The 18,969-nt window shown below is 42.4% G+C and overlaps 1 protein-coding gene across 2 annotated transcripts in view; it reads left to right on the top strand.

The window, feature by feature from the left end:
* The window catches only part of GNB4 (G protein subunit beta 4), a 56,142-nt gene extending 41,497 nt beyond the window's left edge, over nt 1–14,645 (top strand). For both annotated transcript variants that reach the window (XM_083868458.1, XM_083868457.1), the window contains exons 2-10: nt 2,562–2,660; nt 6,889–6,927; nt 7,634–7,740; nt 8,577–8,640; nt 9,345–9,507; nt 9,687–9,753; nt 9,890–10,091; nt 11,330–11,546; nt 12,709–14,645. In XM_083868458.1, the coding sequence (XP_083724584.1) occupies nt 2,604–2,660; nt 6,889–6,927; nt 7,634–7,740; nt 8,577–8,640; nt 9,345–9,507; nt 9,687–9,753; nt 9,890–10,091; nt 11,330–11,546; nt 12,709–12,815 (1,023 nt within the window). In that variant the 5' untranslated portion in view covers nt 2,562–2,603 and the 3' untranslated portion in view covers nt 12,816–14,645. The remainder of the gene's footprint in view (nt 1–2,561; nt 2,661–6,888; nt 6,928–7,633; nt 7,741–8,576; nt 8,641–9,344; nt 9,508–9,686; nt 9,754–9,889; nt 10,092–11,329; nt 11,547–12,708) is intronic.
* Nucleotides 14,646–18,969: the final 4,324 nt, after the last annotated feature.

Here is an 18,969-nt window from a genome sequence, read left to right as displayed (position 1 = left end):
GATCATTATCCTTTTATTCACTTCAGAATTATTTTTAAACTGAAGACATGTGGGTGAGTGAGAAGGCTTCTGGAGTTTGTCCATGTAGGAACTTGGAGAAGTGCAACACGATTTAAAGCTGTGAAGTTGAACAGCTGTGCAGCTGCTGGTGCAGCAATGGGATTAGTGGTGAACAGTGCTGATACAAGTGACATTAATTAACATTAACTTCATGTGCAGGATTGTCACTGATGATCTTTGAATGCCAGTGCAATGCTACTGCTCATTCTCAGATCTGCTCACAGCTATGAATAGAGAACTGCCCTAACTCTGGGCGCTTGTGACTGGCCATGCATGCTTCCAGTTGTGAATAATGTCACTTTCTTTATGATTAGAAATTCTCTCTGAGAATTTGAAGTGACTTTCTACAGGGCACTGAAGTGTGTGGCACATCACAGGGCAGAGGCTGACTTCCCTTCTCAGAAAATTAGAGATACATCAACTTCCCAGCTAGGAGTATTTATCTCCTGTTAAAAATAGCACACAAGGCTACTAAACACTGGCAAGGCAGCAAGGCTGGCTGGCTTTAGACCTTTGAGACCATTGTTTTGTCTGTTACCTTTGAGTAGGTTCTGGAATAAAAGGGGAAATCATACTGAAAAGCTTAATTTTACGTTGTCAGAACTGAAAGTGGGGCTGTATTTCATAGAGATATTCCCATTAAAGGCATTAAAGTTGTTATTAAACTTGATTAATGTATGTGCTAAAGTAATGTTTTTAATGCTTAATCTTTAAAATTGGACAGGAGTGTTGATGGCTTGTATGTTATGCCTGCTGTGCATTCAGCAGAGTTAAATAGTCTGGGCTTCTGGAAAGGGAGCACAGTAGGAAATGGAGAAGTCTCCTGGAGAATTCCCATATGAATTACAATATCTTTGTAGTTGAACAGAGCACAGGGTTAAGGAAGGGAGATGTGTGAACCTCAGTTTGCTTACATATAGCTGGAAATACTGGTTAGAGCTGAGTCACCATCCCTCTTACTGATGAGGATGTGTTTTGATTTGGAGATGATCCAGCTCAGTGTATGTTTGTGAGTTGGTTCTGGAATGGACTTGGACCTGTGGGAAGCACAGAGAGTGAAAGGAAGTAGATGGATAATTAGTGGATACTTTTCTTCTTAAGCAGCAATAAACTTTGTAGCTCCCAAACACTTGTATAAACTGTTATTCCAAGGATGATTATTTTATTACAAATTGCTTTGAACCAAAACTTCTCACTCTTTTAAGTCTATGACTGTAGTGTTTTATAGATGGGAGAAACCTTTCCAGAGTCAGTCTTTTAGAGTACATCACTACTGAACTGCAGAGAATCAGTAGCCAGACCAAATAAAGGGGTTTCCCCAGAGGTCTACAACTTACCACACAACTGACATTTTTTCCTCTGTTTTTTGGCCATTTTTAGTGGACTAAATAGGAAGCATAGACTAACATTTTGAATAGGTTCTTCTTCCTGCTTCTTTTCCTTCCTTCCTCAATTTTCATTTTGTGAGTAGTAGTCTGACTTGTCTATCTTCTTCTACAAGCTAGAAGTGTTTTGGCTTTTTATATAATGTCATGGGACCACCATCATCACCTTTCTGGTGTGCTTTTTCTGTCATGAAAAAATTACAAATAAGTGCCTGGCTTATCTGTGAGCAATTTACTCGCTAATGTTGCTTTCACTGCAAGGATTTTGAAGTCTCCATGTGTGTGAATAGACTTAAGAGGTCTCTAGTGGTGTTTGGCTGCACTGCTGTGCTGGGGATAAAAAACCTGAAAATGGATCTGAGGAAACTTTGTTCAACAGACTGAAAAAAATCGAATGCAAAAATCTGATTTGAAAAAAAAAAATAATTACTAGCCTGGAAGTGTGTCCACATGTGGTCTTACTGTCAATTCATCTTTTTATTAAGGTTGCTCTGAATCCTCTTTCAGATGACAACAGCTTTCAGCACGAGGATGCTTTTAGGGAGGGCTTGGTCTTTGCTATCCCTTCTCACTCCATGGGTTTTGCTTTTGAAATTAAAACATCATTGTGCTTGCCCAGAAAAACAAAAGAGGAAAAAAAAATTGAGATAATCTGCTATTTCAGATGTAGTTTAGGGTTGAATCTTTGAAATTTTTACCTGTGCAGGGTGCCTGTGTCACAGCCCTGTTGAGCCCAGGGGGAAATGCTGGGGGCACCTGCAGCCTCTGCTCGGTGTTGCCATCCTGGGGCACACACTGACAGAGATTTCTGGGCGGGGGAGCAGGGACCTGCTACAAAACAGGTTTATAAAGTACAGTGGGTGGTTCTGTTGACAGTTGCTTTTATATTCAAAATAGGCTTCACTTAATTCTGCTTTTTGTGGTAATTCAGGAATTGAAATCACTCAGGCCTTGCCAAATTCATTAACACGGTGTACTAAAGGGAATGAATATTTTGAAGCCTTTTTAAAAAGAGAATAAAAACATATATATACATAGGTTCTTACGTTTTTTGTAATGTTTTTTAAAGAGGAGAAAAATAACTTTCAGTATCTCTTTCTTTCCTCTTCTTGGCAGGTTTTCTTCACCAGTGGAGCGTGAGAAACAGAGGCTGAGAAGATGAGTGAGCTGGAGCAGTTACGGCAGGAGGCAGAGCAGCTGCGAAACCAAATCAGAGTAAGAATTGTGAATTGCTTATTTTCTGTGATAAAGTTCCTCCTCTGAGGGAATAAACTGAAAAGATCTATCAATTGTTCCTGTTTAACTCGTGCAGAGCTTAAAATATTTTCTGAATATTTTAAAAAAATCAGAAAAACCATTGGTATAATGAAGTGAATTGGTAGTATTTCTTGAACAAAGTGTTGTATTTCCTGTTGAAGTTTGCTCAGTTTTGGTGCTAGGGCTGTATGTGTTTCTGCAAGTTTTATGTTCTGGGTTTTTAAAAACAGAAGGGAGCAGTGAACTTCTAGAACCTAGGCATGACAAGATTGGCTAAAGGGTCTCAGAAAAGCTTGGTCCTGGGCTAAAAGTGACCCCTGAGAAACCTGAGGTTAAAGCAGGGAGTGTGAGACAGGCTTCCAGGGTGGATGTCATTTCTACCAGCACTGTGTCTTGGCTTCCTGTTGAGTTTATTTTTATTAAATGCTGATGCCCCCATACAGGCTATTTTTTGGTTGTATTTACTCAGTGTGAACAAACCAAGTATGAGCTGTCATGCCCAAAGTCAGTTTTCCAGGAATCTTTTGCAACGTGCACTTATATGTCAGTGATGCAGTTTTCAGTAAAGGATAATTTTTATAACAAAGTCTGTTTATTTTTCATCAAAACTTTCAAAGCATGCAGCATTCCTAAATCTGATTTATATGGGAATGGCCTATTTGCAAACATTCCTATCAATGAGGAGTACAGGTTTCCTGGAACGTGTTGCATGCACAGAGGGTTTTTTTAGCATGGCATCTGCTGGCAGCAGTTGTTTGTGGTGTCTCTGTGAGGTGTGAGGCTGCTGGGTGGTGCCAACCACGTGCTGAGCACATTTCATGTGTCAGGGCTGTGCTGGGGGCAAATGCTGCTCCTTCAGTGCCATCCCAGGAGAGTCTGTGTCCTGTTCTCATCAATACCCTGTGGTGCCCTTCCACCAGCTCTGTAGAGGATGCATATAATTTTTAGCTTAAAATACTAATATTTTTTTTGGTTTCAATTTAAGTTTTATTACAGAATTACACTGCTAAAAGGGGTACATAATTTTTCAGTTCTTCCTCTGCGTGCTGTGTAAAGACTTTATCATTATGTTATGTTGAGGGGAGCCAGTTTAGTCTTTGTTCAGTCTTGGTAATCAGTGACTCTGGTTTCATGAAAACTTGTGAGAAGAAAGAGCTACAAGGTGAGTTAGAGAGCCTGGACTGTGCTGCAGGAACATTTGCTTATTTTTTGAATTTTGGAGCATAAAAATCTGATTGGCACTTGGGTAGTGACTCCATTTTGTGGCTTTAGGTGGATTTAACGTTTCCTTTGTAACTCTACCACCCAAACTTGTAAGTGGATCAATCAGCTGGAGCAGAGTAACCATGGGTGTATTGCCTTTGGAGTCCCTTGGCTCAGCAGTGGCAATTGGTGATTGTCTCTTGGCATCTGAGTGCAGGCTTGGATACCTTGTGCTTAATTCTAACTTCAGATTAATAGGCAATTAAAAATGCTCCTGGTGACTTAATGTCCATGAAACTTTCTGGCCAAATAATTCAATTTCATATTTGTGCAGGTGACTACTTGTTTTGTCTTATTAAATCATTGGACAGTTTTTGTTTGGGGCGGGTAAGAGGATAGATACACGATCTGGAAAATACCAGATTTTAAGTGTCAGGGATATCTACTGGACCTGTTATTTTCAGGAATTATCTTTGATGCACTCCTAAAAAGAGACAAGGTCACTAACAGCATTTGATATTTTATGTGTAGCTAACATGTTGCTGTCTTAGTTGTTGACAGCTCTTGGGTTTTGTCGGAAATTTCCTTTAACAATATAATCCCAGAAAATCAGCTTTGTGCCTAGAAGTGTGGTCCAGATAAGACTGTACCTAACAGTGTCCTAAGGTGTAGAAACTGCAGTGCAGAGCTGTTGATTCCCTGATGGACTTCAGTCTGCAATGCTTTAGAAGTGTTTCATGACCTTTAATTTTATTTTTGCAGTATCTGTGTGATGTGGGCACCTGTGTCTTCCCATGCAGCTGGAGCTCTGGTCTGTGCACAATGTACAACCTGAGACTGCAGGAATTCTTAGTGCAGGAAGTTGGAACAGTGGACAAGGAATTGTCAGATATGTCAGATGACTTGATGGTTAAAGTTAATTCTTAGCTCTGTCTGTAATGAAGTTCCCATGTGATACATGTGTCCTCACTGTGAGAGCTGAATTTGGGAATAATGATTTTTAGAACTTGCTTACTTGGCACAGTGTCATTTGAACCAGACATTTTGGACAAATAACATTATATTTAAAAAAATACGTGTAGTTTGGGGAAAGAACTGCAGTCTGAAGTGTGAGCTAGGAAAGTCTAGGGGCTGCACACTGATCAAGCAGTTGGATTTTTCTCACAAATTTTACAATTTCTAGTACATGAACTGAGGAAAATCTGCAATTACATAGATGAGCTTTTTTATGTTTTGACACTAATGATTCTGTTATGATGCATATGTAGAAATACTTTTCAAGGTAAGAATTAAAATAGCCTGTTGAAACTCTCCTTTTCCTGCAATTTTGCCAATTGTATGGCAAGTATTAGACAGGCTCAAATACAGGAGTTGCTAATAGCTTGCTCTTAAAGAGAGAAAAATGCTTTGTTTCATTCAGACTGCACTCAGAATTCATTTTATGTTGAACATTTTCAACTAATTTCAGGACAACCAAACAAGTAGTTGTTTAAAATCCAGTGTCTTTCTTCCTGTGGATGAAATAAGTCCTGAGTGCTAAGGGATTTACTGCTCTGGTATTTTAAACCCCTCCTGATTCCAGACGTCAACATTTTATAAATATTTCTACAGTTCAGACATTATAAAAATAAGTTGAGATGACTTAATCCACTCTCAGGCTTGCTTTTTGGGAGGAGAGCTATAAAGGGTGGTATAAAATAAACATGCACTTAAGAAATGTTAAAGTTGCAATGTCAAGTAACTCTCAAGCAAGAGCTGGAAAAAGATTGAAGATCCCAGCCAGAACGTGCTGAGGCGGTTCCAAAATGTGCGAGCTGATGTTTCTGTTCCTGCTCTCAAAGGAGACATTGCCATTCCTGCACAGACTGAACTTTGGAGGGACACACAAAGTGCTGCTGAAGAGGCACCATTGATTTTGGGTGGCTGCTTCAGTGCTTGCACAAGTTGGAAAAATTACCAGGAGTTGAGAGAGTTCTGTGGCTGCTCCTTCAATATGGCTGTTGATGATTTTGACTTCAACTTGTGCTGCACAGTTCCTGTCTCACTTCAAGCCAGTTTAAACCATTTTCTCAGAGGGAGGTGCTGGCCATGTGCCTGTTTCTGTGTTTTGGGGACGGGCCCTGAGCTGCAGGAGAGCAGTGCAGTCACAGCTGTGACTAAAACCAGGTCTTGCACAATCAGTGTTGCAGGTGAGGCTCAGTGCAGCTCACCTGTGTTCAGTCTGGGACTCTGAATTATGCAAACAAAAGTCAGGTCTGTTTTCTAGGTCAGGTTGAATCATATATGCAGGAAACAAGTGCTGTGTCCTAGAGTCTGAGATAAAGAACCATGGAGTGTCTGTGTGGAGATCTGAACACCACCCATTCCATGAAATGGGTGAAGGTGTTACTGGGCCATTTTCTTCCCTTCAAGCTGTGTCAAGTACCTCATCACCAAGCTTTGGTAATGCTGCTGTCTGTCCTGCTCCCCAGATCCTGCCTGCTGATTTTCACCCTGCTTCTCCCAGCCAGCAAGGGGATTATTTGTGCAAGAGCCTCATGTGGCACAGAGCTTGCTAATCCTGTGTAATATGTGGTTGCTTTTCCAGGTGGATCAGTTCTTCCCTTGTGCTCAGCACACCCTGAGCAAGCACATCCACCCCAGGGAAGGAATACAGGGAACAGGGTAGGCACTGGGACTTCAGGATGGCTCCAAATGCCTTTGAATCCCATAGTCTGTAGAAAGGGAGATTCAAAGGCTGCTGGCTCATGGCCCTTCTTAAGTCCCTCTTCCTCCACTACCCCTCCCTGTGTGCCATTGCTTCTTAGATTCCTCGAACAATAAAACAAATTAGGGTGACAGAAGGAATATTGGCATGTCAGTTGGTGGTGGTGTGTGGCTTTGAGTGTTGAAATGTAGCTCAAGAGTTACTTTTCCTTTAGACCCTCTCAGTTTATGTTTAGTGTTGCCTTTCTAATTCAACTTGTTTCATTTTTTGTTTCAGGATGCCAGGAAAGCCTGTAGTGACACAACTCTTGCTCAGGTATGTTTCTGTTCTTTGTGTAGCTGTTATTTGAGAGGTAAAAAATTAAAAATATTAGGTTTTGACTCTAGCAGGTTCCTGTTCAGTAACTGAAAGAATAAAGTGAAAGAAGCCTTTGGAAATGTACTGTGGATTTATACAGTTATTTAAAACAAAACAAAGTCCCACCAAAAAAATCCAAATAAACAAAAAAGAAAAAAAACCCCAACCAGACAAAATGCCCCCACCATCATAATGGATCCTGCTTCCACTTTACCTTTTAAGTAGGGTATGTTTATTTTGTTAAATATATTTAGAAATACTTAAACAAACATTTTTAGCAGTTTTTTGGAAGCAGAATTATTTTGCATGTAAAGTTCTGTCATGCTTTAAAAAATAACAGTGTAGTAAATACCTGGAGCATTTTCTTTCATTGGTTTAAATTGAAAACTTTCAGGTTTTATAATCTGAAATAGTCTCAGTATAATGTAGAAGTATTTTGAAAGAGCTTCCTGAAGTTTCATTGTAGCCATTATGAAGTGTGTTGTGTCTTCTGTAAAACCTGTTTGTGTGGGTGTTGCTGGGTGTACACCAGTATCCTATTTTTTTAATGGTTTTTGTTGTGTGCCAAGATAGATAGTTCTATCAAAGTTCAAATGTATTTTTGTTATCTCGTGCATTAAAAATAGTTCCCAGTATCTCAGGGATTTGTTTTGTTTATTTTTAGATCACAACAAGTCTGGACTCGGTGGGGCGGATCCAGATGCGAACCCGGCGCACACTCCGGGGTCACTTAGCCAAAATCTACGCCATGCACTGGGGATCCGACTCCAGGTGTGTGCAGGGAGGAGCCCAGAGCTGCCACTGGAGGGCTGGGATCACATTGGCACCTCCAGTTTAATCCCAGGGCCCAGGAGCCTCATGCAGTGGTGTTGGTGCCCTTGCCCCACCACTGCTGGGGTGCTTTGCCTGCTCTTGCCGTAGATATTTTGCCTTCTCTTCCTTTCAAATTTAACTCAAGTTTTTGAGTCTGTTTAAGCAAGAGAGAGTATGTAATAAGGCATATTTTTTGGAATGTTGGATATTGTACTTTCCGAGATGTTGAATAATTATGTGACTTCTATGGTAGGAATTTAAAAATTTTCCTGATGAATTTTTATTTCATTGAAAGAAAGATCCTTTTGTGCATAGTGGGAAAAATAACTTGGAGTTTTGTTTTGCTGCCTTTAGAGCAGCTGATGGTGAGGTGTAAACACTGCCTCGTGGTCTGCTGTGTATCATGTCTCCAGAGAGGAATTCATCTAGAATCTGTTCTCAAGATTTATTTTTGCCTAAATTGCTTATTTGCTTTTGTATAACTGTGTAGTTATATGAATAATGAAAGCATTTGTAAAGAGAGTTTATAAAATGTGTTTTCAGTGAGTTTTTCACATGTGTTCATTTTTAATCATGAGTCCCCATGGGATTCCTCAGTCAGGTGATATGGAGATCTATATCTTTGCAGACTTTTTCCAACAAATGCACCCCTCCAATAAAGATGAAAAATCAGAGGGTAATAAAGAAATTATGAAACTTCTGAATCACTCGATAATCATGCATGAGATGATGTATGTCTATTTTGAGATTTGTTTGTCTTATATTAACATATTTTATTTTGTGTTCATATTTAGGCTACTAGTCAGTGCTTCTCAAGATGGAAAACTAATTATTTGGGATAGTTATACAACAAATAAGGTAGTTATTTATAATCCTTATCAATAATTCATGTATAAGCTGTGTGTTTGAATGGGCTTGTGTGTATTTTTTACCATGGTTGCAAGTCAAAAATCAAAGCAGTCTTTCTCATTCAGAGAATCTCTTTTGGTTCCTTTCATGGCCAGGTGAGCACTAGTGATGTGTTGTAGGTTGTGTCCCTGAAGCAATAGTTAATTACATAGTAATGTGTAACATTTTCACTCTTACTTTGCTAGTGCAGGAGCTGTAGGTCTCTGCCTGTGTGGTGTTGCTTCTAAAACTGATTTGGTTTTGAATTATAGAAATACACAACCTCAGAATTTACAAGAGTGCTTTGGGTTTGAGGGCAGAGGAAGGAGAAGGAAGAAAAACAGCTGTAAGGAAAAGCTTAGGTAGTGTGGAGCTGTGCTTCTGTAAACTCTGCAGTCTCCATGGGGATAACCATCCTGTCTTATACCTTATAGTTTAAAGATGTGAAAGAGTTGGACAGATAAATCTTAACTAGAATAAACAAACATTGCAGATGTTTAAGGTTACCCATGAAATAACACACTGAAATGTGTAAATCTGCCCTGGAGCTCCTGCTGGTATCTGTCAGCACAGGAGGTGGGTGTGTGACGTGCAGTGGGTTGGATGGGTGTGCTGTGAGGGCAGGCAGTGGCACTGGGGGTCTGTGTGCCCTGACCAGGGCTGTGTCTCTGCAGATGCACGCCATCCCCCTGAGGTCCTCCTGGGTGATGACCTGTGCCTACGCTCCCTCGGGGAACTACGTGGCCTGTGGGGGCCTGGACAACATCTGCTCCATCTACAACCTGAAAACCCGGGAGGGCAACGTCCGCGTGAGCCGGGAGCTGCCAGGGCACACAGGTCAGCTCTGTTCCTGCTCCTCCTGCTGTTACTGCTCCAGGGGAACAGTCCTGCCTTGGGCTGGGCAGTGCTTGTGCTGCTTATGGACCGCCTGGGGGAGAGCTTGGGTGCTGTTCATGCATTTTAACCTTCACTCATTACTCCTGGGTCAAAACCTTACACAACTGTTCTGTTTTTAGGATACTTGTCCTGTTGTCGCTTCCTAGATGACAACCAAATTGTCACTAGCTCAGGAGACACCACTTGGTGAGTTTTTGAGCCCTGTTGACCTTCCCCCACTTCCCCTTCCTTCCCTTTTTTTTTTTTCTCTCCAATGCCTTAATTTGTATTTCAAACTTGAACTCTGAAATAATGACAGACGTTGCGTTAACTTCATCTGCAGTGCTTTGTGGGACATTGAGACTGGCCAGCAGACCACCACGTTCACTGGGCACACCGGGGATGTGATGAGCCTCTCCCTGAGCCCAGACATGAGGACGTTTGTGTCGGGAGCCTGCGATGCCTCCTCGAAGCTGTGGGACATCCGCGACGGGATGTGCCGGCAGTCCTTCACAGGGCACGTGTCAGACATCAATGCCGTTTGTGTAAGTGATGCTCCTGTTCCCACGTGGGAAGAAAGGGGGAGGATAAAGGCTACATTTGCATGGATTCAGCTTAGAGTCTACTGAGCTGCCTTGATTTAAAATCAATTAGTTAGGGTAGAGAATGTTAAATTGTATGTAATGGAGAAGGTTGTGTAATAACTTACAATCTACTTTGTAACTGAATTATTATTGCCGTTATCTGTGATGCACTGTGCTGTTCCTGGAATAGTTTCACCTGTGTTTTTATTCAGTAACTGAGACATCACTTTTTTTAAGAATTAAATAATGGACTAGGGAAACTTTCTGAAGCGTGGCAATGTGTTAAAAATTGAAAACTGTAGATAAATGCAATATACTGAGAGAGTGCAACACAGCCAAGCATCCTTATCTTAAAGTTTTTTTGTTTAAGAAAAAGAGCTTTCAGCAAAATATTCTGGAAGGCAATTAAAATCAGTATTGATGTTGAATATTCCCTATTGATGTTGAAGTATTCCTGGAATAATTTGTTAATATTTAGAAACTGGATTATATTTCCCCTCTGTCATAGTAACAGTATGTTCTGATCTCCAAGATCCAGGCTCTGGTAAATAGAAAAAGAAATTTAAGTCGAAACTGCATCTGTTTTTGATAAACATGAAAAATTGTTGAGGCTGAGAAAATACCAAACATATGACCAGTACAAAAATGCAGTTCCTATACTTAGACCTGGAGCCTGAGATGTGCTGGGCTCTCTCCATTCTCTCCATTCCCATTTCAATCAATATTGCTGTTGAGAGAATAACTCGGATTTGGAGTAGATTTTTTTTTTTAGGAAATTGAATTGCTTGTTTGCAGTCTTCTGTCTTGGCTGAGCCAACCTGGCTGACCAGCTCAGGATGGAACACTGTGTTCTTCTTCAGCCAAGATGTGCAGAGCTGGGGTTTGCTTCTTTTTGAAGGAGTCAATGGCATCCCCTGTGACTCCCATTAGAGCACACACAGGAACTGCCTGGCTACAATTCCAGTCACACAGGTGTCCCCAGTACTGTTCCAGAGGTGTCCCCTTGCATAGCATTTTCGACATGCAGGTATTTATTTAAAATACAACATTCTGCCTCCATCTGGTAAAATAATCCTGTGTGACTTTGTTTGGACTGACACGTGCCCAGTGTATGTTCTGACTGACCCTGCCCAGTGTATGTTCTGGCTGACACATGCCCAGTGTACATTTCTGGTGCCAACCCCTGTGTCCCGTTGCAGTTTTTCCCCAACGGCCACGCGTTTGCCACGGGCTCTGACGACGCCACGTGCCGGCTGTTTGACCTGCGGGCGGACCAGGAGCTGATGATGTACTCCCACGACAACATCATCTGCGGCATCACCTCCGTGGCCTTCTCTAAGAGCGGGCGCCTGCTGCTCGCCGGCTACGACGACTTCAACTGCAACGTGTGGGACACCCTCAAAGGGGAGAGGGCAGGTGAGGACACACTCGCTGCTGGTTCTGAGCCTTGGCAGCCCTGCACTGCCCAGGTGTGTGCAGAGTGCAGAGCTGGGCATTGCCAGTGCTGCTGCTGGTGGTGTGGGGTCTGCTTTCTGTTTTCTCTCAAAAGGGCATCCTTTTATTGCATTAGGTTGTGTCTTCTAGAAGTTACACTGCATTTCACTTCCATCTCCATGGTGTGAGCAGTGAATGAGTCAGGAGAACAGGCCTGTTCTTGGGCTTTACCCAAGATTTGTGTGCTGGGAGAGCCCAGGTCTGGAGGCTGAGGAATGCCCTCCAAAATTGCATCTACAGAAAATGTATTTCACTGAAGTGTATGGAATTAAGTAGTGCAAAATTACACCTTTGCATTGACTTTTGCACCCATGAGTGGCAGTAATACAGATGTAGCTACAGGAGTTTTTTTGCTTTGCATTCCCTGCTGTTGGGAGAGAGGGAAAGTGGAAACTTCTGGTCCTTGAATCAGTCACTTTTGTCAGGATGCAGAATGTTTATAGCACAGCTATTTCTTTCTCACTTCTTACTTAAATGCTTGGGCCTGGTTCAGTTCTGAACAGCAGTTCTGCTGTTCAGACTCAAAATAGATCCTGTTCCTTAGTTCTACCAGACCTGGAAGGGGAACCTAGGGAGAGCAGACAACGACAAGAAGAGGTAGAGAGAAAACAGAACCAAAGCAGGCAAGAGAAGGCTAGTGCTGCTCTTTGGTTTGTCACAATATATGGGGGATTTGTAATCCCTGGGGTTTGCAAAACTTAGGAAACTCAAGGTAGTTAATGCATCCAGGGCTTTGTCAGGAGACATCACATTGGATTTTGGAAGCGCTTGATGGCTGAAATTGTGGACAGCTGTAGGAAACAGGGAAAACCAGTAGCGAGCCTGATTAGGGAGAAATCATAAGGGCAGAGAGAAAAATGGAGCAATATTGTGTGTAGATATTTTTACATACCTTATTGTTGGGTTTTTTTGATAAGGCTGTTATGGTCTGTGTGATTCCTCAGAGTAGAGAGAGAAAAGCAGAATTAAGATCTCGCATTGCATCTTTTTTAGTACATGTAAGATTTACCTGGGAGAGCAGAGTAACAACTGAAGTCCTTGACATCCTGCAGACACTAAACTTCCATTGCTTCTTCTTTTCCAGGTGTCCTGGCTGGCCATGACAACCGTGTCAGCTGTTTAGGTGTTACTGATGACGGCATGGCTGTAGCTACAGGGTCTTGGGACAGTTTTCTCAGAATCTGGAATTAACTGGGAGCCAAACATGTACATTCTCCATTTGAGATCTGGAGAGATCAATGCTGCAGCCTATAGCTGTGAAATAACATTTCTACCTTGTATTTGCAGGTGAAGTTTTTCTATTCACTGATTATTACACAAAAAGGCTTTCTGTAAACTAGAAAAAAAAAATCAAGTGAAGAAATAGGGGAGGGGGGAAGAAATCACTGACTTTTTAAAAGGGGCCAGCACACATAATCATGGTGACCGACAAACTAAGAGCCAGTCTTTTTGTTTTTGGTGGTTTGGTTAGATTGTCCTTGAAGGGTTTTTGCTTGTGCTCAGTCTGCTAATCCTGTACTTTTTTTTTTTTGTACATAACAGAATATACACATTATAGCAGCCAATCATGTAACATTTGTCTGTATGTAAAGAAATATGTTTGCATTTTTTAAGGAACTACATTTATAGCTTTGCTTTTAACCTGAGATGTCACTTCTGAGTTTTGTAGTGGGTGAACTAGATTGCTGTTTTCAATGTTTTTGTGAATTTACTGTAGATAAAGTTAAGCCAGTGGTATGTATGTGTTTTTTATAATGGAAGGCATTTGAATTTTTTTTAAAGGCCCTGGAGACTCCCAGTTAATACCCACCGCCTTATTCACTCACTTCTTGACCTGCTTGCCTGTTTTTGATCAGGGGGGGTTCTTCCTTCAAGCCAGTGGTTCCTGGTTCATCCACTGGCAGTCACGACCTCCAAACACCAAGGAGTTAATGCCAGGTAGACTTGCACCAACAGCAGAAATAATTTGAAAATAAAAGAAATCCAGATGTTTTAGCTTCCTCCCTGCAGGTTTTTGTATCAGTTATTCCGTGCAGTCTGTGGGTACAGAAGCCAAGTGGCTCTGAGTGCTGTGGCCAGCTCAGCTCTGGCCAAACGTGTGGGTTTGGCTCCTCACGAGCTCCAGCTGATCTGCACTCAGTGACTTGGCTGCTGCTCAGAGCCCAGAGCAGTGTCTGCAGAGCTTGCTCGTTCCACACCAGCTGAGAAATTCAGGAGGACTTTGCTTAAATTCCTAAAGAGGATTTAACTGTGCAGTTAATTGCTTGTAATTCTCCTCCAAATTCAGGGGCTGCCAAAGCACACCACAGCCAAAAGTGCTTGTTGTCAGCTCTGTGCAGTGGGAATTACCAAAGGAATTGTGTAACTGAACTGCACCTGTGTGACCCCTGAAAACTTCCAGGATAACCTTGAGGATATGTGCTTGTTCTGTGTGGTCACTGAGGGCTGTGCCATGAGGGGTTCGAGATTCCAGAGGTTCTGCAGCTCCAACACTGTAAACACCCATTTCTGCTCCTTGCCTGCTTCTGATTTTGATGTCAGTTGCTTAGAAATACAGTTCAGCGCAGAGACAGGAAAATCATGTCACTGATGCCCATTTGAAACTGCCCAGGGAGGTTGCTTAACTTTTTGGTGCCTGGCAGCATGTCTGCACTCACAGTGGATGTTCCCTTGGGAATCTGAACATCTGTGGCTATTCTGGAATGGGGGATTAAGTCTATTGGCTTCTCTTAAGTGACTTATGTAAAAGATAACATGAATTTTAAATCACCAGGTTGGAAGATGATGTTAGTCATCATTTATTGGAACTGATGGGGAGTCTGGGTGTCTCTGGGTCAGGTAGGAAACAGAAGGGCCCAGAATCCTGGAGTATATCCAAATGGGATTCCTGGCTGAGATCACTTTTGTCAAGTTTCTGACATTTTTTAATCCTAAATTTCAGTACTTCCAGACTGTGCCTGTAAACTCGCCATGTCTGTAATGGTGAAGGTGCCAATAAATGTATCAGTCAATCACAGTAAATTCACTTTTAAAATAAGAAAAAGGCGCTTCTTATACTGGAGAAGGAACATTTCCTAACAGCAGCCTGTGGTGTAGGACCAAAATCCCACTGTATTGTCTCTCACAGGAATTCCTGAGTGTTTTGCTTTGTGATCTGTCTGCATTTATAGAACTACTATGGAATTCCTGTAACTCTCTTAAGTGAGCAGCTCTTTGGGATCTTGCAGACTCAGTTTATTTTTTAGTGGTGCACTTGATTATTTTTTTTTAAACTCACAGCTGCCTTGAGTGAATCATTCTGGAAATTTGTTACTAAGGAATTTTAAGAAAATATTCTTTTTCTAAAAAACTTTTTTTCCATAGAAGTGTGTTTTGAACCAGTTTCCTAGTCAACACCTTTGCCGAGACAGGTGCCATTTTTACATTCTGGTATTAAAACTGGTTTCTACTTGTGAAACTCCAAAACCAATTTTACAGCTGTATATAACTTTTCTTACCAGTTCAGGTAGCCTGTAACAGTGGTAATGGCTCTTGTACAGGTATTACTGCAAATAACTTCACTGTCACTGTTGGATGGCTGTTGCCTCTTGGATTCAGCTGCTTTTGAAATAAATACTAAGGAATGCCAACTACTTGTTGAGGTGTCCAGCAGCATCAGAGAGCTCTGCCTGCCTCTGCTCCTCGCTCAGCCCAGGTCTGAGGGGCTCCGGTGTCGGCACACGGGGCCTGGGAGAAGCCTGAGCACAACGGGGGAATCGGCGACTGCTGCGTCTCTGGAGCCTGTGACAGATCCTGCCCAGGTGACCTTTGTGTTCCATTACTGCCCTGGCTGGGGGTTCCAGTACCACAGGTACTGATTGTGTGATGCCACAGGATGACTGAGCCTGTGGCATTCCCTTCTTCAAACAGCTGGCAGGGACCTCTGGAGGTTGGTGCCCTGGCTGAAGTGGAGGTGGCTTTTGCAGTAAAAGCTCAAATTCCTCCTAAAAGAAGGAAGGTAATAAAATAACCCTTAATAGGTTTTATTTAAAAGGTTTTACCCCAGCCTTGAATTTCCAAGAAACTGGTGAGCGCCTGCAGTTGATGTGGGTCCAGGTGTGCAGCTTGTGTGACTTCTGACTGCACCATTACAGTGAACTTGCTCACAGCAGGTCTTGCAGCAGGAGTGGGCACATCCTCACTGGCTTTAAAAGCTGGTGGCCAGATGAAATCCTTAGCTGAATTTCAAATTAGTTGTGTCATTACAGAACTGGAGTAACCAAGAGCATTGTGCCAAACAGTGGCAGCGTAACTCTTGCCCAGCCTCTCTTCTAAAGGCAGTCTGTTACGGCTCGGGAAGCAGAACCATGTGCTGGGTGTAACAAGATTTATTTTATTCTAATGTGATTTAACTTTGCAATAGAGAGTTCTCCCTTCAGGCAAGTGCCCAGCCTGGGCTTGTTCCCATGTAGCCTTGGATGGCTGTTTATTGGTGGAGAAAGCAGTTTGAGATTCTGGAAACCACAGAAAGCTGCTGTGGCTTGGTGCTGATGTTTGCTCATGTACTGCAGTAACGGGGCCTGGTTCCATCTGTCAAATTGCCCTTTTCCTTCCAGACACTGCTGTGCTCTGCTGTGCTCAACTGCAGATCCAGGGCAGTGCTGGCAGCTCCGTGTGTGACAGGATTTGCACCACTCCAAAGGGAACATGAATTAAAGAGGCTTTTCCTGCCTCAGGACAGGGCCTGAGCTTGCCCTGGCAAAGCTGAGCTGGAGCAGCAGCAGGTCCCAGTGTGTGTCCTTGCCGTAACACACGGGGTGGAAGTAGTTGACTCCTTCCTTCAGTTGTGTAACCGCTCGTCCCACGATAAAGTTCACATTAATTACTTTAAGGTGGAATGAAAACATTGTGAAAACATTCCAAGAGTTGTAGTCTGTCCTCTCTGGGGACACTATCACCTCCACTAGGTTTAGTGCTGTGCTTTAAGATGTTGGTGAGAGTTTTGGCTAATTGGACTAGTTGGTATCAATGGTTGTGTAGCAGAATGGCTGGTTTTGAGATAGCATTTCCTGTCCAAGTACTTAGCATGGGTTGATGGTGCACTGTGTATCCAGTACTCTGGCATGCATGCTGGTCACACTCCTCCTACACTTCAGAGGCACCAGAGCCTTTTATCCAATTGCTGGTTATGTAAAATACATGCAGAATGTTAATGCAGTGTTGTTATGGTAAATGTGTGAACAGTGTTACTAATTGATATAACTGATAACAGATTACATGTGCCTGACATTCTTATACCACACAGTATGTTTAGGTTTTAACTAATATGGACTTCGGTGGAATAGTCTTAGGTATTTCAAGCCTTTGTTTTTACTTACACAATGGTGCTCTCTTTGTGTTTTTCTTTTTTTTTTTTTTTTTAATAAAAGCATCTGAACACTTGTAGTACATATTACATCCAAAGGAGTCCAAAGCAAAGTGCTTCTAAACATGCTTAATTTTACTTTGCCTTTAGTTCCCAGCATCTCTCATCAGCTTTTCTTGTTTTGTTTTTACTTGTTGCTGACTACTTTGGAAAACTTTGGTAATGTTACCAATTATGAAGTGATTCTGCACTGCCTTTGGATTGTGTATGTATTCAGAAACAGTCTTAAAGCTTTTATTTAAGCTATTAAAAAACCAGGGACTTGTGCCATTTGTTCTTTATCAGTGCTGTTGTAAAAAGACTTCCCTGTGACAAAAAAAATCACTTGCTATGAACTTTGTTTATAGCCTTCTTTTTTTCCACGATGGATCTTTTTCTTTGTGTTTGTACAGTGGCTCAGTGAAAGGTGTTGCCATGAGTTGATATTGTAACCAATAAACAAGTGCTTTTAACCAGCCTGGCTCAGCTGTCAGTGTTGTATCAGAGCAGCCCCTGGCCTGGGAGTGTCCCTGGGATGGAGCAGCAGCCGGGCCCTGTCCTGGATCTGTGTTACCTGTGGGAGTGATGTGCAGGTCCCCACCTGGGACAGAGCTGCCAAAGAACTTACTAGAGCACAGGGGTAGGAGTTTTTTTTTTAATAAATAACTGTAGAACACATGCATTGCAGGTTTTATCTTGATACAATGTCAATACAAATGCTCCACAAACAGAGCACTGATACACAGCTGTGCCCCCACCAAGAGCAAGGCTGGGGTGGATGCCACAGTTTCCCTCAAAGCCCCAGGACTCCCCGTGCACAGTCAGAACAAACACCTGAACACACTGGTGGTGTCTTCAACACCTTTAGCATTACATCTTATATCTGTTTCCTGATGAGACAGCATTTAGTTACTGGAAAATAGCAAACTCCTATACCTTAGAGCTCAATCTAACTTAGTCAATGTTAACACTACCATAAAAATATATAAATACTCTGAAAAGGCTTTTCTTTTAAAATCATTTTAAAAAGTCTAGTTAGGAAAAAGTAGATGTTGAATGACTGCAGACAGCAACAGCAGGTGGTTTCTAAAGAGGCTTTGCTGGAGGTGAGCAAAGGTAAAGATGTCCAGCACAGGTGCCTGGAGTCTGACCTAGAGGAGACCTGTTCTACAGCAGAGGGACTGGGCAGGGAGAGAGGAGTTTCACCATGTCCTGCTCCCTGAACGCAGCAACAGGAGCTCCAGGTCCCTCCTGGCACCCTGAGCTTCCCTACCCAACCTGCACCATCATGCCCAGGCCATCTCAGCAAACCCTGCTGTGCCTGGCACACCCCTGAGCTCCCCTGACCGTGGTTTTAGCCACGTGCTCATGGGCAAAGGACACTTCACTGCTCTGCCAACTGCAGGAAATAGCTTCACTTTCATGTGATCAGTGCCAGAGGAGCTTGAGCCACTGCATGTCCTTAGTGCAGTTCACCCTCCTCTTTTGCTGCCCAACACACTGGCACCTGCTTTCCAAACATGTCAGGAGTCCTCTCCCATGCCAGTTTGTACTTCCCTTCACTAAACAAAATCACGCCCACATGCAAAACCAGCACCCTCCATCCCTGGACAATTCCTAAGCAGCAAAGCAGGAGACTGGGCTAAGCTCTTCCCCTGCCTAAGGTCCTGGATGCCAGGAAGTGAGACTTGCCACTGCTACATACTCATGAAAACCAGTGAAGATTTGTCAAGTGCCCAAAAAAATTTAGTGTTTAAAGGTAATTTTTAACCCAAAATCTGCAAAATGAACATAACATTCAAGAACATCACAGCTCTTCAGTTTGGTTCACCATCCAACCGTCCAAGTTTTACAACAACTGTCACCAGAGTAATATTAAAAATATAAATAATTTCAAGTGACTCCACAGAATAGAAGTGCCACCTGTAAAATTTCTACTTTGCCCTACAAAGGAGCACCAGG

Source organism: Zosterops lateralis, assembly GCF_965231275.1.
Source record: "Zosterops lateralis genome assembly, chromosome: 10".
NCBI classification, from domain to species: domain Eukaryota; kingdom Metazoa; phylum Chordata; class Aves; order Passeriformes; family Zosteropidae; genus Zosterops; species Zosterops lateralis.
The sequence above is the reverse complement of the archived record's forward strand: the minus strand, read 5'-3'. Positions and strand labels throughout refer to the sequence as shown.